At 40.8% G+C, this 24,160-nt stretch overlaps 1 protein-coding gene across 1 annotated transcript in view; it reads right to left on the reverse strand.

The window, feature by feature from the left end:
- The window catches only part of ift172 (intraflagellar transport 172), a gene marked incomplete in the record, with an annotated part of 47,420 nt that overhangs the window by 4,204 nt on the left and 19,056 nt on the right, over positions 1-24,160 (reverse strand). The window contains 19 exon segments of the mRNA XM_062436844.1: positions 1,677-1,772; positions 2,814-2,933; positions 3,092-3,202; positions 5,198-5,314; positions 5,557-5,643; positions 6,475-6,538; positions 7,443-7,552; positions 7,935-8,033; positions 11,845-11,974; positions 14,498-14,607; positions 15,277-15,457; positions 17,233-17,297; positions 17,389-17,482; positions 18,413-18,555; positions 19,223-19,339; positions 20,466-20,601; positions 20,961-21,058; positions 21,287-21,376; positions 23,090-23,234. Of these exon segments, the coding sequence (XP_062292828.1) occupies positions 1,677-1,772; positions 2,814-2,933; positions 3,092-3,202; positions 5,198-5,314; positions 5,557-5,643; positions 6,475-6,538; positions 7,443-7,552; positions 7,935-8,033; positions 11,845-11,974; positions 14,498-14,607; positions 15,277-15,457; positions 17,233-17,297; positions 17,389-17,482; positions 18,413-18,555; positions 19,223-19,339; positions 20,466-20,601; positions 20,961-21,058; positions 21,287-21,376; positions 23,090-23,234 (2,113 nt within the window).

Genomic DNA, 24,160 nt, shown 5'->3' on the forward strand with positions numbered 1-24,160 from the left:
ATAATAATAATAATAATAATAATAATGATAATAATAATAATAATAATAATAATGATAATAATAATAATAATAATAATAATAATAATAATACTAATAATAATTTAATCAGATATAAAACTTCATGTTGTCTCAGGAGGAATTAACCATCCTGTTGTCCTCGAGTCAAGGAAGGAAGGGAAGAAGGAAGGAAAGGAGGAAGGAAGAAGGAAGGAAAGGAGGGAGGAAGGAAGGGAGGAAAGGAAAGGAAAGAAGGAAGGGAGGAAGGAAAGGAAGGTAGGAGGGAGGGAGGAAAGAAGGAGGGAGGGAGGGAGGGAGGAAGGAAAGAAGGACAGAGGAAAGAAGGAAGGGAAGAAGGTAGGAGGGAGGGAGGAAAGAAGGAATGAGGGAAGAAAGGGGGATGGAGGGAGGAAAGAGAGAGGAAGGAAAGAAAGAGAGAAGGAGGGAGGGAGGAAGGACAGATGGAAGGAAGGAAGGAAGGAAAGAAGGAACAGTCAAAACAGACGGGGCCAATTTGACCCGGGAGGACGACATGAAGGTTAAGAACATTTGGGAGGAGAAAGAGAAGTTTCCTGTGATTCACATTCAAGCTTTTTTTTTTTTTTTTTTTCCCAAATTCAGGCTCCAAGCTTTCCCCTTTCATTAAATCTGTCTTCAGAAGCTAATAGTTGAGTTATGAAGATGATGTGTGAGACCTCAAACGTTGTTGTAAATCATGAAATGTTGAAATGTAATTAAGACACAGAAGGAATCTGAGAGTTTATTAGTTTTCTGGGATATTTTCAGGATATCAATAAATTTTATCACCTGCAGCAGAATTAATTAATATATTTACAAATGCTTTATAATTAAAAATAGGATTGTGCTTTTAATTAAGAGCCCGAGACAGACAATAATAAACATATCAGGTGCATTTTAAGCCACCTGATATTAGAACTGAAGTATTTACGGAATATAAATTACTTTTAATGAGAATATAGAAGAATATTATAAAATACTTTAATTAAAATTGGATGGTGTCAATTTAAAGCAGGGATGTCAAACATGAGGCCCGTGGGCCAGAACCGGGCCGCCGAGGGGAACAATCCGGCCCACTTTCCTTTCTGTGTTCGTGTTCTTTTCCTTCCTTCCTTCCTTCGTTCCTTCCTTCCTTCCTTCTGTCCTTCTTTCCCTTTCTTCTCTCCCTCCCCCCTTCTTTCCTTCTCCCCTTTCTTCCATCTGTCCTTCTTCCCTTCCTGTCTTCTTTTCGTTCCTTCCTTCCTTTCATCCTTCCTTCCCTCTTTTCTTCACTCCTTCCCCCTTTCTTCCTTCTGTCCTTCCATTTGTCCTTCTTCCCTTTCTTCTCTCCCTCCTTCCTTCCAGCTTTCTTTCCTTCCTTAATCCTGTCCGTCCATCCTTTATTTCTTCCCTCCCTCCTTTCTTCCATCTTTCCTTCCTGTCTTCTTTCCGTTCCTGTCTTCCTTTCATCCTTCCTTTCCATTTTTTTAATAGTTCGGCCCAAATGAGATCATGTTAAGCTGTATACGTGGCCCTTAAAAATTAGTTTGACCCTCCTGCTTTAGAGCCTGATCCAGACTAAAAAAACATATTGGGTGCATTTTTGACATTTAACACATCTTAATGATTATAAAGACTCTTTTAAAAGGTGTAAAATCTGCTGCGGCTCCTCCTGGACTCACCCTGCAGGCGAGCCCCGCCTCGTAGAAAGCTTTCTCTGCAGGAACCAGCTCAGTGTGACGCAGCAGCGACACCGACAGTCTGGACGCTACGCCGATCTGGAAGATAAACAGCAGACGGAGAGAAGAGGCGGCTTTGATTTCAACATTATTAATAACATGAAAACATCAACCAAGCTCAGATGTGGAGCCATGAGAGTAATAGTGCCGAAGAAAGTAAAGAAGAAAAGATAAAAGTTCAGTTTGATCTAAAACAAAATACAAACAATAATAAACAGTTTGCTTTAAAACAGGAAAAACTCATTTACATTCAAGAGCCACGAACAGAATAATATGATCTGATGTGGACCGGACGTTTTTAAAAAATGAAGGAAGGAGGGAAAGATGGATGGATGGGCGGATGGACTAAAGGAAGGAAGGAAAGATGGAAGGAAGGAAGGAAAGATGGAAGGTAGTAGGGAGGGAAGAAAGAAAGGGTGGACGGACAGAATGAAGGAAGGATAGAAGGACAGAAGGAAGAAAGGGAGGAAGGATGGTAGGAAGGAAAGATAGAAGGAAGGAAGGATGGAAAGATGAAAGGGAGGAAGGGAAGAAGTTAGGAAGGAAAGATAGAAGGAAGGAGGGAAGGAAGGATGAAAGGAAGGATTGAAGGCAGGAAGGTAAGAAGGAAAGATAGAAAGAGGGAGGGAAGAGGGGGGAAGGACAGATGGAAGGACATAAGGAAGAGAGGAAGGAAGGACAGATGGAAGGAAGGAAGGACAGATGAAAGGAAGGAAGGAAAGATGGAAGGAAGGAAGGATGGAAGGAAGAAAGGGAAGAAGGACAGAAGGTAGGAAGGTAGGAAGAAAAGATAGAAGGAGGGAGGGAAGAAGGGGAAGGACAGATGAAGGACAGAAGGAAGGAAGAAAGGAAACAAACACAGGAAGGAAAGTGGGCTGGATTGGATCCTTCAACGGCCCGGTTCTGGCCCACGGGCCTCATGTTTGAACCCCCTGTTTTAAAGGACGTCCAAAAGAAACCAATCAAATGTAAACATCTACTTTTTAAATCTAATTGAATCTTGTACATGTGATTTAAACCCATTTTTCTGTTAATAACTGAACTATAATCTATAATCTCTATAAATGAATCTTCGTGTACCAGCTGCTCGACTCCTCTGGCTGCGGATCTCGTGGCGTAGTAGTGAGCGATCAGCAGCATCTGGTCAAAGTCTTCATGAGCTGCAGAGTTCACCTCGGCCGACTTGGACAAGTTCTCACACTGAAAAAAACCCAACAATAATAAAGTCAATGTAATGTAATCTGATCTAATGTAATCTGATCTAATGTAATCTGATCTAATGTAATCTGATCTGATGTAATCTGATCTGATGTGATTTTTACTTTCAGCTCTACATTAGAAGCTTGTGGTTGTTTTACCAGCTGCAGCAGGAAGTTGCGGAGTTCGGCCCACATGCGGTAAGCCTCGTGTCCGTCGGTGTCGGGAAGGTTGATCAGATCCAGGAACAGACGCTTGTAGATGTTGAAGTTCTGAGAGTTAAAAAAAAAAATGGTGAAATGTATTTACTGGTTAGATGTTGTATGCTGGTAAATACACTGAACAAAAATATAAACGCAACACTTTTGTTTTTGCTGCCATTTTTCATGAGCGGAACTCAAAGATCTAAAACATTGTTTATATACACTAAAGACCGATTTCTCTCAAATATTGTTCACAAATCTAAATCTGTGTTAGTGAGCACGAGATAATCCATCCCACCTCACAGGTGTTTTGACTGTTCCTTCTTTCCTCCCTTCCTTCCTTCCTTCTGTCCTTCCTCCCTTCCTCTTTTCCTTTCTCCCTCTCTCCCTCCTTCCTTCTTTCCTCCATCCTTCCTTCCTCCCTTACTTCTTTCCTTTCCTCCATTCCTTCCTCCCTCCTTTCCTCCCTCCCTTCCTTCTTCCCTTTCCTCCCTTCCTTCCTCCCTCCTTTCCTCCCTCCCTTCCTTCCTTCCCTCCTTCCTTCCTCCCTCCTTTCCTTCTTTCTTTCTTCCTCCCTTCCTCCCTCCTTTCCTTCCTTCTTCCTCCCTTCCTCTTTTCCTTTCTCCCTCCCTCCTACCTTTTCTTATTTCCTCCATCCATCCTTCCTCCCTTCCGTCTTTCCTTTCCTCCCTTCCTTCCTTCCTCCCTTCCTTCCTTCCTTCCTCCCTCCTTCCTTCCTTCCTCCCTCCTAAATCTGTGTTAGTGAGCACTTCTCCTTTGCCCAGATAATCCATCCCACCTCACAGGTGTGGCATATCAAGATGCTGATTGGGCAGCATGGATATTGCACAGGTGTGCTTTAGGCTGGCAGCAATAAAAGGCCACTCTGAAATGTGCAGTTTGGCTTTATTGAAGGGGTCTGGGTGGGGGGGGTCAGAAAACCAGTCAGTATCTGTTGTGACCACCATTTGCCCTAACCCTAACCCTGCTAACCCATCTCCTTCACATAGAGTTGATCAGGTTGTTGATTGTGGCCAGTTAACAATATCCAGCAACTCCGCAGAGCCATTGAAGAGGAGTGGACCAACATCCACAGGCCACTAACACAGATTTAGACAGATTTGTGAAATATATATATAGCAAAAACAAAAGTGTTGCGTTTATATTTTTGTTCAGTGTAAATGTACAGAGGAAGAGATGTTTTTTTCACATTATTTTCAGCTTTAATGTCCATAAGTGGTATTTAAGAAGCCAGGCTGATAGGAAGCGAAGCACATGTTTGCAGAACGTTGAAGAATCCAGACGTTAAGAAATCATTAGTATGCTTTTGTATCTTTTAGCTTACAGTATGATCATCACTCACAGAGAGAGGGAGAGAGAGAGAGGGAGCAAGCAAGTTAGGACACAAATACTTGGAGAGGCCCCAGATCATATTCTGTTTAAGCCAAAACAGAAAATAACTGTCATGCCAAGAATAATATATAAACAGCCCTGTTCTGCTTGTCTGTTGTCATTTATCATGCATGTACTGGTTTGACCCGAGCTCGTATTAAACGTGCATTGAAGAAGATCCCTAACCCTTGTCTTGTCTCATCATTTCAGGATCATTGCAGACAAGTCATCCTCACAGAAGCAGAACAGGGTCTTAAGAAATATGTAACACTGACAGCAAGTGTTTAAAATGGGTACTACAGCCTAAAATAGTCAAAAATCTTCGAGAGTTGTTTCACCCCCCGTCACCTTGTCCTCAGACTCAGTTTTCATGCTGTGTTTGTGTGGAAATGTTTAAAATCTGGCAGCCTGGGGTGTTACAATTAAATGACCACGACCTCTAAACACCACATTGCATGATAATGACATGCAATGTGTTAAAAATGACTGACTGATAGCACATTATAGTCAGTTTATGAGTTATTATTACAGTAAATATAAGACATACTGGTCCTTAAACTGAGTATGACACAGACATACCTCCTGAAATAAGGTGTCAACTGAGTTTGAAAGATAATAACTGATTGAAAGTCCAAGTTGTGTGTGTGTGTGTGTGTGTGTGTGTGTGTGTACCTGAGGGTTCGGAGGTGCTCCATGCTGTATGTAGAGCTGCAGGGCCTTCGGAGCGTCGTCCTCTTTGATGAGGTGTGTGGCGTACAGAGCGACGTATTTATGGAGGATCTTAAAGTTCTGACGAGAAACAAACAAACAGGCCTGATGAGACGAACTGAACCAAACAGATACTGATACCGAAGACTAGTTTTATAAGCGGAAGACCTGACTACATGACATTCAGAGAAATATTAACAGTCATGCAGCTTTTACTCAATGATTAGAGCTTAAATGGACAGTTAAGGACCCCATTTCTAAGCATTTTAAGGCCTTTGTCTGTCATTTAAACTTCACATTTCACAGTTTAGATCATGACAAACCTGTTTAGATGCCGTTTCCAGACATTTCTCCCACTGGCCTCTCTCTGCATACATGTCCAGAGCTGCCATGACGTCCACACCCACCAGCTGATAACACACACAGGCGCATACGTTCAAGAAATGGCATTTTCAATCGTCATTTCTGCAAAGTGTGACTTGAATTATGCAACTTTAACCCTCCTGTTGTCCACGAGTCAAGGAAGGAAGGGAGGAAGAAGGAAGGAGGGAAGAAAGGAAGGAAGGAAAGGAGGGAGGAAGGAAGGGATGAAAGGAAAGGACGGAGGAAAGGGAGGAAGGACGGAGAAAAGAAGGAAGGTAGTAGAGAGGGACGAAAGAAGGAAGGAGGGAGGGAGAAAGGAAAAGAGGAAGGGAGGAAGGAAGGAAAGAAGGACAGAGGAAAGAAGGAAGGGGGGAAGTTAGGGAGGAGGAAAGAAAGAGAGAAGGAGGGAGGGAGGAAAGGAGGAAGGAAAGGAAGGAAGGAAGTAAGGAAGGAAGGAAGGAAAGAAAGAGAGAAGGAGGGAGGGAGGAAGGACAGATGGAAGGAAGGAAGGAAGGGAGGAACCCGGGAGGACGACAGGAAGGTTAACACACTATAAATCTCTAAATTGAGTCAATTAGGTATTTGTATCTTTAACAACTCAACATCATGTCTGGAAATCTTAATAAACTCTACATAACTAACTCCACACCAAATTAGAATACAGGGATAAAATAGAAAACAGAGTTAAAGACACATTTTCAGTTCAGTTTCTTTTAGACATATTTTAGACTTTTTAATGTCCTGTTCAATATGATGGTTTCCTACTAGTGGGTTTTACCCAACAACATGGATACTTACACTCATAATACAGCACTATTTTCTCAATAAAATGACTCTTATTGGATGCAGTGTGTAAGAAAGTGTGTAAATATACGTACAGACTCCACTTTGCCTTGGTTCTTAAGGTGCTCTTTGTACTTCTGGTCCACGTAGTCCTCATACCTGCAACAGATCAGAGTAATGAGATACAGAGCAAAGATATATTTATAATTTAACATATTTATGAGAGAGTTTAAGAATGTTTAACCCTCCTGTTGTCCTCGAGTCAAGTAAGGAAGGGAGGAAGAAGGAAGGAAAGGAGGGAGGAAGGAAGGAAAGGAAGGGAGGAAAGAAGGAAAGGAAGGGAGGAAGGAGGGAGGGACGAAAGAAGGAAAGAGGGAGGAAGGAAGGGAAAGGAAGGGAGGAAGGAAGGGAGGAAAAGAAAGAAGGAAGGGAGCAAGGAAAGGAAGGAAGGACGGACGGAGTAAAGAAGGAAGGAAGGAAAGTAGGAGGGAGGGAGGGAGGGAGAAAGGAAAAGAGGAAGGCAGGAAGGAAGGAAGGTAGGGGGGAGGAAAGAAAGAGAAGGAGGGAGGGAGGAAAGAAGGAAGGAAGGAAGGAAGGAAGGAAAGAAGGAAGGGAGGAAAGAGAGAGGAAGGAAAGAAAGAGAGAAGGAGGGAGGGAGGGAGGGAGGAAGGACAGACAGAAGGAAGGAAAGGAGGAAAGAAGGAACAGTCAAAACAGACGGGGTCAATTTGACCCGGGAGGACGACAGGAAGGTTAAATAAGGTGGTAGTATATTGAAAATACCCAGAATGTCTTTCTTCTTCTACTAAGTAAGTAAAATGATTATAAAACTACAAAATAACATCACATAAACAAGAAAATACAATTTATCAAACAGCAAAATGTCAGTTTCCTGATCACAAAAATCAACGTTTCCTGGAGGGACTGAGCTCTAATTACTATGGTGCATTCAAGTGTGTGTGTATATGTGTGTGGGTGTGTGTGTGTGTGTGTGTGTGTGCGTGCGTGCGTGCGTGTGTGTGCGTGCATGCGTGTGTGTGTGTGTGTGTGTGGGTTATAAAACCTTGGCTCCAGCTCCTTGGCGACTCTCTTGGCTTTGTTCCACTCCTCTCCCTCAATAAAGACATCGATGGCCTCTTTGATCAGGTCCATGTTTAAGTAGAGCTCAGCGGCCTGGAAACACACGACATCAGAGGAACCGGACAAATTAAAAAATACTTATATAAAAAAGTCTGTTCATTTTTTTATTTATCAAGGCCAAGGTAGAGTGTGTGTGTGTAATAGGCTCATTGTGTGGACAAATTGCAGACTTAGGACCAGTTAATTGGGGGAGGCTGGTGTAATTGGGGACAAAAGCCGTGTCCACAATTGGTAAAAGGCAGATTTTTGGGTCGGTGCTTGAGATTAGGGTCAGGGTAAGTCTCCAGAGAATTAATGTGAGTCTATGTATGCCTGATGTGTGTGTGTGTGTGTGTGTGTGTGTGTGTGTGTTTGTGTGTGTGTTTGTGTGTTTGTGTGTGTGTGTGTATGTGTGTGTGTGTGTGCGTCCACCCACAGCGTTGTACTTCCTCAGCTTTGTGAGGCGAGGTCCGACCACCCGGATCACCTCCACCGCTCGCTCTCCACTGAGGAACTTGATGGACAACTCTGCTGCCTGCAAACACACACGGACACAATGTACATGTGAAATACTACATCTGCAGAAAAGACAGGGTTTAAAACAGTCTCTTAGGTGTTTAACAGGGTTTAAAACAGTCCATCTGATATTTAACAGGGTTTAAAACAGTCCATCTGATGTCTAACAGGGTTTAAAACAGTCCATCTGATGTTTAACAGGGTTTAAAACAGTCTATCTGATGTCTAACAGGGTTTAAAACAGTCCATCTGATGTCTAACAGGGTTTAAAACAGTCTATCTGATGTTTAACAGGGTTTAAAACAGTCTATCTGATGTCTAACAGGGTTTAAAACAGTCCATCTGATGTTTAACAGGGTTTAAAACAGTCCATCTGATGTTTAACAGGGTTTAAAACAGTCCATCTGATATTTAACAGGGTTTAAAACAGTCTATCTGATGTCTAACAGGGTTTAAAACAGTCCATCTGATGTCTAACAGGGTTTAAAACAGTCCATCTGATGTCTAACAGGGTTTATAACAGTCTATCTGATGTCTAACAGGGTTTAAAACAGTCTATCTGATGTCTAACAGGGTTTAAAACAGTCCATCTGATGTTTAACAGGGTTTAAAACAGTCCATCTGATGTTTAACAGGGTTTAAAACAGTCCATCTGATATTTAACAGGGTTTAAAACAGTCTATCTGATGTCTAACAGGGTTTAAAACAGTCCATCTGATGTCTAACAGGGTTTAAAACAGTCCATCTGATGTTTAACAGGGTTTAAAACAGTCTATCTGATGTCTAACAGGGTTTAAAACAGTCCATCTGATGTCTAACAGGGTTTAAAACAGTCCATCTGATGTCTAACAGGGTTTATAACAGTCTATCTGATGTCTAACAGGGTTTAAAACAGTCTATCTGATGTCTAACAGGGTTTAAAACAGTCCATCTGATGTTTAACAGGGTTTAAAACAGTCCATCTGATATTTAACAGGGTTTAAAACAGTCTATCTGATGTCTAACAGGGTTTAAAACAGTCCATCTGATGTCTAACAGGGTTTAAAACAGTCCATCTGATGTTTAACAGGGTTTAAAACAGTCTATCTGATGTCTAACAGGGTTTAAAACAGTCCATCTGATGTCTAACAGGGTTTATAACAGTCTATCTGATGTCTAACAGGGTTTAAAACAGTCCATCTGATGTCTAACAGGGTTTAAAACAGTCCATCTGATGTTTAACAGGGTTTAAAACAGTCCATCTGATGTTTAACAGGGTTTAAAACAGTCCATCTGATGTCTAACAGGGTTTAAAACAGTCCATCTGATGTTTAACATGGTTTAAAACAGTCCTTTAGATGTTTAACAGGGTTTAAAACAGTCCATCTGATGTGTAACAGGGTTTAAAACAGTCCATCTGATGTCTAACAGGGTTTAAAACAGTCCATCTGATGTCTAACAGGGTTTAAAACAGTCCATCTGATGTTTAACAGGGTTTAAAACAGTCTATCTGATGTTTAACAGGGTTTAAAACAGTCTATCTGATGTCTAACAGGGTTTAAAACAGTCCATCTGATGTGTAACAGGGTTTAAAACAGTCCATCTGATGTCTAACAGGGTTTAAAACAGTCCATCTGATGTGTAACAGGGTTTAAAACAGTCCATCTGAATGTCTAACAGGGTTTAAAACAGTCCATCTGATGTCTGACAGGGTTTAAAACAGTCCATCTGATGTCTGACAGGATTTAAAACAGTCCGTCTGATGTCTAACAGGGTTTAAAACAGTCCGTCTGATGTCTAACAGGGTTTAAAACAGTCCATCTGATGTCTAACAGGGTTTAAAACAGTCCATCTGATGTCTAACAGGGTTTAAAACAGTCCATCTGATGTCTAACAGGGTTTAAAACAGTCCATCTGATGTTTAACAGGGTTTAAAACAGTCCATCTGATGTCTAACAGGGTTTAAAACAGTCCATCTGATGTTTAACAGGGTTTAAAACAGCCCAGCAGATGTCTAACAGGGTACATAAGTGTTAAAAGAAGTAAGACAACAACAGAAGGTTTTAAAAACACTGGAAATAGGAGGCAAAGACAGAGATACAGGGGTTATTTAGGATATTTGATTCCGATTTCACTGCTTAAGAAATATTTTCAGAGGTGCCAAAAGTGTAATTTGTAGATTAGAATCCAGATTTTACTTCATTATTATGTCTTTTATCCTCAAATACAGGAGTACTGGAACCTAAATATATGTTTATGTCTTTTTTTCAAAGGTGTTCAATATCCCCCTTTGATCGAAAATGTGTTTTTCTTCTTGTTCCTACAGTTGGACGGTGTATCGGTTGTTATATGTGGACAAAAAAAGAAGCATAATGTGTTATAAGTTACTGGTATAAGGTTGCATGTGAGTTTATATTTGTTATCTCATGGGGAGAAGCAGAGGTTGTGTGATAGCTCCATCTATCTGTGCTTTTGTGCTTTTTGTTTATGATCAACACAGCAGCTGAGTGGACAGAAATCTAATGTGCATATTAAAGCTCCCTGCAGAGTGGAAACATATTGATTCTTGTGACCCTGTGACTTCTACTCCAACTCCACCCGGAGACCCAAAACATTCACTTTCTAAATGAGCCTTTGTTTCCTCTCTTTCTCTTGTCTCTGCTCACTTCATTCAAATCCCCAAAGGAAGGGAAAAAAAACAAAAACCTATTGATCTTTACGACCCTGTGACCTTTTCCTTTAGCTCCACTTCAAACCAACCATTCAGATTTTTAAAGGATCAATAACACACATATCTGCTGCGTAGCTTCGGGGCGACCAGCAGAAGTAAATGTATTGATGTCAGTGACACTCTGACCTTTTACTTACCGCCACCATCAGAGAAATGTTGGCTGCCATTATGTTTCTATTTCGTCACACATCGTCTATAATTTACAATGTGAAGGTAACGGCTGATTAGTGAGATTAGATTTTTCGGCTTCTATTGAAGATAAATTCAGCCTGTTTAGTGTTTATTAGATGTTTTGTTTACCATTTAATTTGTTTCTGTGAGGCTTGTTTTGGATCGTAATGTCAGTCAGTCCGACACTTTTAGTCCAGACGGGAATATCTAAACAACTGTTTAACCTTCCTGTCGTCCTCCCGGGTCAAATTGACCCCGTCTGTTTTGACTGTTCCTTCTTTCCTTCTGTCCTTTCTCCTTCTTTCCTCCCTCCCTCCTTCTGTATTTCTTTCCTTCCTCCCTCCATCCCCCTTCCTTCCTTCCTCCCTCACTCCTTCTTCTTTCCTTCCTTTCCTTCCTCCCTTCTTTCTTCTGTCCTTCCTCCCTTCCTCCCTCTCTCTTTCTTTCTTCCCACTCCCTTCCTCCCTTCCTTCTTTCTTCTGTCCTTCTTTCCTTCCTTCCTCCCTTCCTATGTCCTTCCTTCCTTCTTTCCTCCCTCCCTCCTACCTTCCTTCCTTCCTTCTTTCCTCCGCCCTTCCTTCTTTCCTCTCTTCATTCTTTCCTTTGCTCCCTTCCTTCCTCCCTCCTTTCCTTCCTTCATTCCTTCCAGCCCGAGCAAGCTGGATTTTACAGCATTATGTTTCAGAGTTGAATGTGACCTTATGAAGCTGCTTTATGTGATTTAAAAAATAAGTTTAAATTATTTATTAACTAAAACACAAAGGAGAAAAACCTACTCTTTTCTATAAACATATTTTCTATAGATTTGTTTGATTTGCCACCAGGTGAATAAGCATAGTGTGAAATATAATGTTAAACATCGTCACTGTGGCAGTAGCTTAAACTGTATTCATGCTGGATGGACCAGGTGTAAATCTTTTAAACAGACAGAAGGAAGTCAAACTTTTACCTTCATCCAGCATTTCTCCATCAGGGCTGTATTTGAGTCTTCCTTCACCTTCAGGTAACACTCCACGGCCCGAGCGTATTCACCCGACTGCTCCCACTCTCGGGCCTGTTCCAGCAGACCCTCCACACCACTGAGCCCAAGAACACACACAAGAGGACACACAAACAGATAGGACAATCATGTTATTAGATTTATCACAAAGCTGTAACTCTGAGCGCCAGATCTCATCTTTGCAGAAATCACAGGGGAGTTGGTTGAAGTACAATATGAAACTGTGTCGTCTGCATAAAGGAGGAATCTGCAGGACTCAGAAGAGGAGACAATATAATTTATGTAAATTTAAAACAATATTGAACTTAACACTGAATCTTGTGGAACACTATTGAAATATTTAACTTGTTTACTTGCATTCGTTCATCATTTTCTTTTCTGTTCGTATGTATTTTTACATAGCTATCGTCGATATTGGATACCCAGTATGGTCATTTGATCATGTTCTGGTGTCAGACATTCTAAGCTTACTGGAGACACATGTGGTACAAATACTTAGCAGGGCATCAGATACTTAGATCATCTTCTGTCTAAGATACTTCTTGGAAAATACCTGACATGCCAGCACTACTATATAGGCCGGTCTCTCGAACTCCCTGTATCATCATCAACTGTATTCTTGCTATATATGATGATCCGGGCCTGTATTAAACGTGCATTAAGAAAGAACTCCTGATTCGCCTCATCTTTGCATCATCACAGAAACAGCTACTCTCACTACCTCATATTGTGCATTACTTTGAGTAAATGTTGTAAATGAAGATTCCTCCTCAATGGTCTTTCGAGGTAAAATAAAGGTTAATAATAATATCCCAAAACTGATATCTGGGCCAATTTGGAACCAAAAACGTTTTCTCTTTTTTTACTTAAAAGTAAGAATAATTCAATTAAATTCAGCTTTTTTGTCATACTTGAATGAAAGCCTGGCGATTGCAAGATAGTGCAACTTAAAAAATAGAAAAAGAAGTTAATAAATATAATACCTATTATGAGTATCCTCTGTTATCATCAGGTATGAATGGATGGCCCAACAGAAAACAGCCTAATGCTAAATTAATGGTAATAGAATAGTATATAATTTGATTTAACAGTCTTTAAACTGTCTTTTAGAGGGGTGAACACTGTTGTTTCTGCTCCACTTGGGAACCATTTAAAGCAATGTGTGTGAAAAAGAAGTTTAAACATACTATACATTCATATCACAGTCTCTCGTGTCCAATTTCCGCTGCACATGACTGACGGGAACCATGTTATTCATTTAATCTCTTTGAATATTTATTTCTCCCACCTCCTTTTTTTGTTCTCGATTTCTATTTAATTAGCTCACATTTCACATCATTTCATGTAACATGTAGATTTAAGCTGCAAAAGCCATTAAACTAAATTTCTATCATGGCTTATAGATGCCTGAAAGAAATGGGAAGCTTTGCACTTAGCTGAAGTCTGAGTTTCAAAAAATATGCAGGAATAATTGAGTGTTTTTCTTTTCTTTCTTTCACTTCCTCGTTTCGTTTCCATTGGCAACTTTTGATGTTTTCTCCCACAAGTCATTAAAAGAAGAAGAAGAGGAGCTGCGTGCTGCTGGTTTACTGGCTAACGAGCTATTCCTTGTTGGGAGTTTCAATTTGGGGATAACACGCGAGCTGTGTTTTAATAAAGCATCAAACTGACGCTTTGTGCATAGATTATACTGGCGGGTCTGCTGGGGAGAGCATGGAAAATGTGAATTTTGTGCTTTCCCCTCAGGCATTTCAGAAGAGTCTCATTAAAGACTCGAGACCACAAAAAACACAACAGGTCAACAGCAAATCTTGTATAAACTCTTAAAGCGATGTCTGTAACTGATGATTCATCATTTTTTCCTCATTGGTCATACAAAACAAGTCATTTGAATATGTTAACTTTGGCTTTAGAGAATATTGATCCTCATTTTTCACTATTTTCTGACATTAAACACTGAAAAATCAATCGATTATTAACCCTCCTGTTGTCCTTGAGTCAAGGAAGGAAGGGAAAAAGAAGGAAGGAAAGGATGGAGGAAGGAAGGAGGGAAGGAAGGAAAGGAGGGAGGAAGGAAGGAAGGAAGGGAGGGAGGAAGAAGGAAGGAAAGGAAGGAAAGGAGGGAGGAAGGAAGGAAGGGAGGGAGGAAGAAGGAAGGAAGGAAGGACAGAAGCAGGGAAGGGAGGAAGAAAGGAAGGAAGGAAGGAAGGAAGGAAGGAAGGAAGTAAGGAAGGAAGGAAGGAAGGAAGGAAGGAAGGAAGGAAGGAAGGAAGGAAGGAAGGAAGGAAGGAAGGAAGGAAGGAAGGAAGGAAGGAAGGAACAGGCAGTCAGTCAAACAGATGGGGTCAATTTGACCCGGGAGGCCAACACAAAGGTTAAAGAAAATAACTGTCAGACCTTTTTATAAGGAAAATAATTGTTGGTTGCAGCCTTGCAGTGCTCCAATACAGGAATAATACTACCACTACTAGTTTTATGTGTGCAGATGAATAAAAAAAACAACTTTACAACAAATGAGCTAAATATGAACTGTAATAAAACTAGATTCCCTCTTCCAGAATCAGATGGAAAATGGAGGATGGCGAGCCTCTGATATTCTCACCGGTTTCCCTTCTTGGCCGTCTCCTTCTCGTAGTCCTCCTGGAGCAAGGAGAGCTTGTTGGGGAGATACTCCTTACAGATACGCATCGCATCACTCCACATGTCAGCATCCTGGGAATCAGTTTCATCAGCAATGTTAAGACATCTCAGACAAGTATCTCCTTCTTTTTTCTTATAGAAAATAAAGTAAAGTTAGTAGTTCGTTGTACTTCTACCAGGCGGGGAGTTCCGGTCCTCTGAAATGAGGCCAACGCGGAAGTAACTTATAACTGCATTCTATCAAAAGGCCACCAGGGGGCGACCGTTTTGGTGTCAAAAGGACTTCCGTCTCTATACAAGTCAATGGAGAATTCACCAACTTCTCACTTGATTTCTAACCTCAGTAAACGTTTTCAAAATGTGTTTATGGTCTCAATCGCTAGTTTAAAGCCTTCTTCAATGCAGTATGATGTTCATTTGGGACATTTTGGCCTCCCTGATTTTATATGTGACGATAAATCAGGGTATGCATTAGGGCGTGGCTACGTCGTGATTGACAGGTTGATTGGTTCACAGGTTCAGGAGGGCGCCTCATGCTCCTCCTGATGCCCATATAAGTAGAATCCATGTTTTTATTTTTCCCAGCATGCACCTGAAATTTTCAAGATGGCGCTTGCTCAGATCCGATACTATTGGCCTCCGAGCAGCAGTCCACAAACCAATGGGTGACGTCACGGCTGTTACGTCCATTTATATACAGTCTATGACTTCTACACATGAAAATAAAGACACTAAAGTTACCTTGTAATATTTAACGGCCAGGTCGGGTCTCTGGGCTCGGAGCAGGAAAGCTTCAGCCTTCTGGTAGTCTTTCTGTTCAAAGCAGAACTTGGCTTGGCCGACCAGAACCTCAGACACACTCTCTGGATCATGGTTCTCAGCAACCCGCTGCGCGTTGGTCCAGTCTTTGTTGTGGACGTACCTGGAAGAGTCACATGTCCAGAAAACAATACAAATATCAGCTTTTTTTTTGGATTAGTTTCCTTTTCTCTTTCAACAACAAGAGACACGTTAACTCTCGGCTCTCGGCTCCAAGTAGTTGATGAATATCAGCTTCAAATAAGTAGATTTTTGCAGCTTATTGAAATGAGCTGAAAGCAGAAGCTTGGTGAGTCACTGCAGGTTTTACAGTTAAATCCCTCCAGCTCCATGGGGGATTGATGGCTATATTCAGAGGGAACTTCCACTATATGACAGACTGATGTATCTGCAAGCTGACGTAAATCTACTCTAATGCTGTGTAAAAGTAAAGAAGCAACTAATGGTTGAGTTTATCATTCTAATATATGATTGTGCACTGTTTTAGCCTTGTAACTGTGCAGTGTTGGGGAGACTTAAACTACATGTAGTTGAACTACATAGCTTAACTACTATTTGCTGTAACTTGCTGGTAGTTAAACTACATTCATATTTTGTACTGCGTCAAGTATTTCAACTACTTTTTGGGTCATTTTTTGTAGTTTAACTCAATTTACAAAGTACAATTTTGGCCAATAACATGAAATAGTTTTTATTAAAAAAAGACCTATATAAAATAAATGTTATTTTACCATTATTGTGTTCCAGAACTCTCTTTGATAAAAGGCATGAATCATGTCATGACATGCCAACATTGTTGTTCTAGACCAGTGGTCTCCAACCCTGCTCCTGGAGAGCTACTGCCCTGCATGTTTTAGGTATCTCCTCACTCTAACTCGTTATCAAGCAGCTGAGGCTCGTCAAAGGGCTTGATAACGAGTTGATTATTAGAATCAGGTGTGTTAGAGTGAGGATATACCTAAAACATGCAGGGCAGTAGCTCTCCAGGAGCAGGGTTGGAGACCACTGTTCTAGACACACATATCTGTCTGCCTCTTTGTGTTTGTTATTACATTTTTTTGTTGACTGATTTACAAGTGAGTATTGGGGTAGGATTTTCATTTTCTCTTTATATTACCCAACATGTCTATAGATTACCCAACATGTCTATGGTGAACCTACAGTTTGTTGACCAAAAATGTCAGCTTTGTATCTTTAAAAAAATAAAACTGAGTTGAGAGGCATATTTCTGCTGGCATGTGAATTTTTTGTAGGCTATTATATTATTGTTATTATTATATTATATTTAGTTTCATATACACCACATGTTGATTTATTTAACGCTGAGTTAAATGAGTATAATGAGTATAAGTAGTTGCTAAGCTACTTTTTTTAGCTGTAATTTTACAAACTACATTTCTCTAGGGGTAGAAATGTAGTTTGTTCAAACTACGGCCAAGCTGAACTACATGTGTTCTTCCTTTCTTTGGTGCATGTCAGGATAAGATGGAAGTTCTTAGTTTTTGGATGTGTGGATGTATGACCACTGCCTGAGGAATGCTCTCATTGACTACATTAAAGGGTCTGATGGTCAGCAGGTTCCTGACCTATGCTGGGGCAGGATGTGGCTAAGTGCAAGTAGATCATTAAAGGCTTCAGGCCCCACTTTCCTTTGTCCAGGGATGTGACCCTTGCATGACTTTTGGTGATAAATATGTATGTGTAATACGAATACGTTGACATGTTTGACCAATCATAGATCATTTCTTTGTTCCTTCAGAAGCTGTAATAGGTTAGGTTTTGTTCTATGCTTGCTGAAATGAGTCACTCTGACATTATTACCATTAACACAAACAAGTAAGCATGATCAGCTATAATCCCATCATCTTCAGCACTCACATGAGCACAGCTTCTTTGGGTTTTACCGCTTTGATGAACTCAACTTCAGCTTCGGCAAACTTTCCCTGGAAGAGGAAGAGAGAGAATTTGTTGAGCAGAGCATTCAACGACAGCGAGGAGGATTACTGTGTGAAGCAGGACTGTGAGAAGACTCACCTCGTCTTCCAGGTATATGGCATGTTTGAGGTGGATCTCGGGGATCTTCTCCTTGCATGAGACACGAGCCAAATCAAAGGCGAAGTCAAATGATCTGGAGAGAAGAGGAAGATCATTAAATCACTAAATGCAGGATTAATACACAGAATGGATGGCTGGTCTGGCCTGTTTATCAAAGCTAGCAGATTTGTCTCCTGGGTCTCTTTAACCGAGCAACATGACACAATTCACACTTTTCTTTATGGGATCGATTGACTATCATGACTGTGTGACTGTTATTTATAATTTGTGTTTTATTGTAATCAAGCGGGGAGTTCCGGTCCTCTGAAATGATGCCAACGCGGAAGTAACTTAAAACTGCATTCTATCAAAAGGCCACCAGAGGGCGACCGTTTTGATGTCAAAAGGACTTCCGTCTCTATACAAGTCAATGGAGAATTCACCAACTTCTCACTTGATTTCTAACCTCAGTAAACGTTTTCAAAATGTGTTTATGGTCTCAATCGCTAGTTTAAAGCCTTCTTCAATGCAGTATGATGTTCATATGGGACATTTTGGCCTCCCTGATTTTATATTTTACGATACAGCAGGGTATGCATTAGGGCGTGGCTACGTCGTGATTGACAGGTTGATTGGTTCACGGGTTCAGGAGGGCGCCTCATGCTCCTCCTGATGCCCATATAAGTAGAATCCGTGGGTTTTTTTTACCCGGCAAGCACCGGAAATGTTCAAGATGGCGCTGCTCAGATCTGAAACTATTGGCCTCCGAGCAGCAGTCCACAAACCAATGGGTGACGTCACGGATGTTACATCCATTTTATACACAGTCTATGATTGTAATTAATTTATGGAGATTAAATGCTGAGAATTCCCAATCAATAAAACCTCTTCAGTTATGAAATGTGTGCAACAAAAGCCTATTTTTCATCATTATTCTTTAATATTTTGACGACTCTTGATACAAGTAAATGAAACATGAGTATATGTAGATCATGCTTTATCTATGAGTTCTGGTGCAGCTCACAGGTTATTTGAAGCAGATTCGATGGCGTATTCCAGCAGGCTGAACTTGTTGAGCAGCTTGACGGCCGCCTCTCCTCCCAGGCTCCTGGCCCACAGGTACGCCACCTGCTTCTGCGCACCTGCACCTCCATGGCTCTTAGCCACCTGACACACACACACAAACATGTATAAATAAATATGACTATGTATCTCACTAGAGGCGTCTTTCAGCAGCTTGTCTTTCTGATCCTTTACCACAGATAATCCCAGAGAAAAACATGTTATGATAAAGTTGCAGTGTTTCCAAGAGGCCTGATCATTCAGTAAACTGTATAAACTATATTATAATTGAGCACTACACTGTTTCAGACTGCCAGTATATTCATATGACAGGTTTACAGAAATGTACACAAAACCTCTGGCAGCTGAAATGGCTTTCTACAACAAAATAGCAGCATTACAAATAAAAATGTTATGTGTTTTATCTCTGCTCTGGTTATTTTAAATTCTTTATACCTTTAAATTTCATGTGATTTTAACATCTTTCTGCTTATTTTGATCTTGCTTTGATTGAATCAGCAGCGACTACTTCAGGGTCTTTATGATATTACCACTGGGGGAGAATGAAGTCTGAAATGTTTTAATTAAGTGCAATGTGCCTTTAATCAAAAGTCATTGATAGACATATTTTGAATCAATGCTATTCAAAAGACCATGTTTGACTTTCACTGCCGTCTGACCTCACTTTAATTTGTGGTTGTTGTTGTTATTTAAAACTCCTCACTATCTTGGAGATGTAATGAGATTAACAGCTAGTGTAGACCGTGTTTACCCTGTGTGCCTCCTCCCACATATCATTGACTCGGTACATGTGGACGGCAGCCTTCCAGTCTTCAGCCTCCATGAAGTGATACTCTGCCTCTGAGAACCTGGATTCAGCCTCCAACTCCTACGAGAAACAGACACAACATATTAAACATGATCAGGTGCAGCAAGGCTTCCAAATCCAACACTTATTATTTTGATAGAGAAAAGCATGAGGTTTAAATTCATGTACAGTAGATAGAATATAGTCATAATGCTAATACATAATGTTTTTTTTAAAGGAAAACCTGCTGACAAAACCTATTGAAAGCACTAAGGAATCTTTTTCTTGCATTTATTTATTAATGTGTATTTCTAAGAAGGAAAGTCTCATCCATTGCAGCCTGAGCTGTACAAACACACGACACATAAACTACAACAATTTGAGGTTTCTGAGACTCTTATTAATACGACGGAGTATTAGGGCCAGGCAAAAAAAAAAAAAAAAAAGCCAGGCAAAAAAACAACGAAACTGTGCCAGCAGCTAGAGTGTGAACGTCTTTGGAGTGTGAAGGTGATTTTCTGAAGTGGTGCAGCTGTATTCGTAACTGATAACTGTATTATATCAATAAAGTAAAGCCTATTCATTCTCTTTTTCTATTTTTTTTTGCCTGGCTTTTTTTTTTCTTGTGCCAGACTTTAAAAACATTTTTTTTTTCCTGGCTTTATTATTTATCTTTTTTTGCCTGACTTTTTTTTTTTTTTTTTGTGCCGGAAATTTGCCTGGCTATTTTTTTATTTATTTTGCCTGACTTTTTTTTTTTTTGGTCTGGATTTTTTTTTCTTGTGCTGGACTTTTAAAAAAAATGTTTTAACCTGGGTTCTTTTTTTTTTTTTCTTGTGTCTGACTTTTTAAAAAAAAAAATTTTGCCAGGCGTTTTTTTTTCTTATGCCGGACTTAAATAAAAAAATAAAAAATGTGCCTGTTTTTTTTTTTGCCTGATTTTTTTTTCTTGTGCTGGAATATTTCTTGCCTGGCTTCTTTTTTTTTTTGCCTGGCCCTAATACTCCGTCGTATATTAATGAACTGTACACAGTCTTGGATTTTTTTATGCCTCATTTACAAATAATCAAACTGGCAAAACAATTAAATGTAAAATAAATCTGGAAATTAGTCTTTCCTTTAGTGCCATTGTATCACTGAAACCTAATTAATTTTAGCCTGCATCACGGAGGTTTGGTATTGTGAAGTTGATCGCGGCGTACTGTACCTTGGCCAGGTGGAGATGTGTCTCTGTCAGCAGGTCCGGATGATGTTTGGCCACCAAGCGAATGACGTCATCAAACATCCGGTTCTTCTTATACATGGTGATGGCGAGATCGGGCTGCTTCACTGTGGCAAAAAGCCTGCACACACACACACACACACACACACACACACACACACACACACACACACACACACACACACACACACACACACACACACACACACACACACACACACACACACACAATCATTAGTGTATCAACTGTTTTCTTTGTTTGAGAAACTTTTAAAAACCTTGAGCCGTGAGTTTCTGCCGCGCTTTAATAAATAATAAAACCGTCTACATAAATAATGACGAGTCAAAACAGGTGAGTCAAAACAGCGTCTGTAATTACGACCTATCAACTGTCATAAACTTTTATTATTTTCTTTGCTATAATTGAGGTCAGACAACGAGGCCACGTATCATTATAAATACAGTGTGATCTGCATTTACCTCTCAGCCTCTTTGAATTTCCCGTCTCTCTCCAGCTCCTGAGCTCGGCTGATATACAAAGCCATAACTTCCTCCTCTGTCATGCACTTCACCGCCAACTGCAAGAAAACAGTCTTATTAATAATTACTCTGTAAGAACAAAAAAAATACACCTCTGTCCTGATCTCATATGATTTTATTCATTCTGACTGATTTGAGATGAAACAGAGCAGAAAATACAATGAATATTTGTCATTTTAGGCTTTACAACTGTCAAATTTCATGACAATAATACAAATCCGCCTCCTTCTACTTCACATATATTTTAAGTTTGTGTCCATTCTGACCTTATGAGCCTCCTCCCAGCGTCCTGCAGTGGTGAACATGTCTATGGCATCTTTAATGTGGCCTCCTTTCACAAACAGCTGCTCTGCCACCTGCAGGACAAAAATGGTATAAACACACACAGACATATACTCATTAAATATAAAATACATCTCATATTTTTCTAAAAACTTTAACTTGCTGACGAATGCCGTATATTGCAAAGGCAGGGTGAGCACTTTTGAAAGACACTTATGAGCCTGTTCTTGTATCTATAACATCATAGATGTCACTGGAAGAATCTGAGAGATTTGTGAGGAGAAAAAAGGAGACGTCAAACTAAATTTTTTGCCACACAAAAGGCAAAAAGGAATATTGGATTCGTTATGTAACAAATGTACATTGCTGCTTTTTTTTCTTTTTCATTTTGATTAAAAACGGTCTCGTCATTGTTTTTGCCGGATAATTTCTTCTATTGAAATCACAGGTGTATGTGTGTGTGTGTGTGAGCTTTCTTTATTGTTTTAGTTTTACACTGAATTATACTTTCCTGCAACTTCCACGAGTTGAAGAGCAAAGAGCTTGTTATCTTAATTACTTTCTGTGAATACGGCGGTGGAGCAAACAGACTGAAATAGCCAGCTATTTCCAGAGCCTGGCAGCGTGTGGAGGCAGAATGAGCTCAGCACACCATCTATCACTTCTTTTCTTTGTGTTTATGCCTGAATTCTCGCTTTCTCTTCAACTTGATATATCTGGTATTCAGGGAAGTGTTGTACCTATTGTTGCAGCCATCCAACCTGTCATTATTGCCAAATGTCCTCGAGCAAACACAACCTGCTGTGCATCACGAGGACGGGGCTAAAGCTGATCCTGGGCTCTGACTCTCTGGTTATAACATGTGCGTTGTGTGTGTGTGTGTGTGTGTGTGTGTGTGTGTGTGTGTGTGTGTGTGTGTGTGTGTGTGTTTGTGTGTGTGTGTGTGACTGTATATCCCTGAGAGATCTGCAGAAATCAACTGCCAGTGGCAAAATGTCACAGCCTACTTCATCCCTCTGGCTGTCTTCATTGCACTGTCCTGTGAAACTCTGCTATCCGTCTCCTCAAAGCCAACTATGACATCATTCAGTTCATATATTATCTTAATGAGGTAAGTATACTGTACGTCATAGTGAATAACAGAGAGTCTATTAACCCTCCTGTTGTCCTCGAGTCAAGGAAGGAAGGGAGGGAGGAAGGAAGGATGGAAAGGAGGAAGAAGGAAGGAAAGGAGGACGGAAGGGAGGAAGAAGGAAGGACAGGAGGGAGGAAGGAAGGAAGGAGGAAGAAGGAAGGAAAGGAGGGAGGAAGAAAGGAAGGGAGGAAGGAAAGGAGGGAGGAAGGAAGGAAGGAAGGGAGGAAGGAAAGGAGGGAGGAAGTAAGGAAGGAAGGAGGAAGAAGGAATGAAAGGAGGAAGGAAGGAAGGAAAGGAGGGAGGAAGGAAGGGAAGGGAGGAAGAAGGAAGGAAGGAAGGGAGGGAGGAAGGGAGGAAAGGAAAGATGGAAGGAAAGGAAGGAAGGACAGAGGAAAGAAGGAAGGGAGGAAGGTAGGGGGCAAAGGAAAGAAAGCGAGAAGGAGGGAGGGAAAAAGGAAGGAAGGAAGGAAGGAAGGAGGGAAGGAAAGAAGGAAGGGAGGAAAGAGAGAGGAAGGAAAGAAAGAGAGAAGGAGGGAGGGAGGAAGGAACAGTCAAAACAGACGGGGTCAATTGGACCCGGGAGGACGACACAAAGGTTAAATACATCAGCATACAAAGATATTGTCTTCATTTTCTTTCCTATGTATTTCACCTCATAGTCCTGCATGGAGGCGTAGTACTGAGCTATCTTCACGTAGTAAGCGGTTGTTGAAGGATCCTCCTGCAGCTCCAGGATGTGGACGGCTTTCTTCCACTGGCGAGCTGCGATGGCCGCCTCGATGGCTTTCACAGAGCAGCTAGAGGAGGACGAGAGGAAGATAATACACACGTTGAAGCATATTGGTATGTGAGCGTTGTTGGTATACATACACATTTATTTAATCTTTGTGTCGTCCTCCCGGGTCAAATTGACCCCGTCTGTTTTGACTGTTCCTTCCTCCCTCCCTCCTTCTCTCTTTCTTTCCTTCCTCTCTTTTTCCTCCCTTCCTTCTTTCCTTCCTCCATCCCCCTTTCTTCCTTCCTTCTGTCCTTCCTCCCTCCTTCTTTCCTTCCCTCCTTCCTTTCTTCCTTCCTTCTTTCCTCTGTCCTTCTTTCCTTCCTTCCTCCCTTCCTCTTTTCCTTTCTCCTTCCTTCTTTCCTCCGTCCTTCCTTCCTTTCCTTCCTCCCTTCCTTTCCTTCCTCCCTTCCTTCTTTCCTCCCTTCCTTCCTTCCTCCCTCCTTTCCTTCCCTCCTCCCTCCCTCCTTTCATTCTTCCTACCTTCCTTCCTCCTTTCCTTCCTTCCTTCTTTCCTCCCTTACTTCCTTCCTCCCTCCTTTCCTTCCTTCTTCCTCCCTTCCTTCCTCCTTTCCTTCCTCCTTTCCTTCCTTCTTCCTCCCTTCCTTCCTTGACTCGATGACAACAGGAGGCTTAAATAAGTACACCATATTGTAGACAGTAGTTAAGGTCTTCCACCTGACATAAATGGAGCGAAGATTTAAGAAATATAATGAACTTTAACGTTAAAGTTAGGATTAAAGTTAAATTCAAGTATAAAATTTGACTTGCAGATTTTTATACTTTCCGTGAGGAGTTTTAGTGTCCTATAATTCACTTTCAGATTCAGCTTTATCAACCTGCAAAGAATAGAAATCTGTGTGCTGACTACCTGTCTATATTTGGTGTATTTGAAGCATGAGAACAGTCATGTTTAAAGATATCTCCTCTCTTCTTCCTATTATGGTG

This window comes from Scomber scombrus, chromosome 17 (assembly GCF_963691925.1).
Source record: "Scomber scombrus chromosome 17, fScoSco1.1, whole genome shotgun sequence".
NCBI classification, from domain to species: Eukaryota; Metazoa; Chordata; class Actinopteri; order Scombriformes; family Scombridae; genus Scomber; species Scomber scombrus.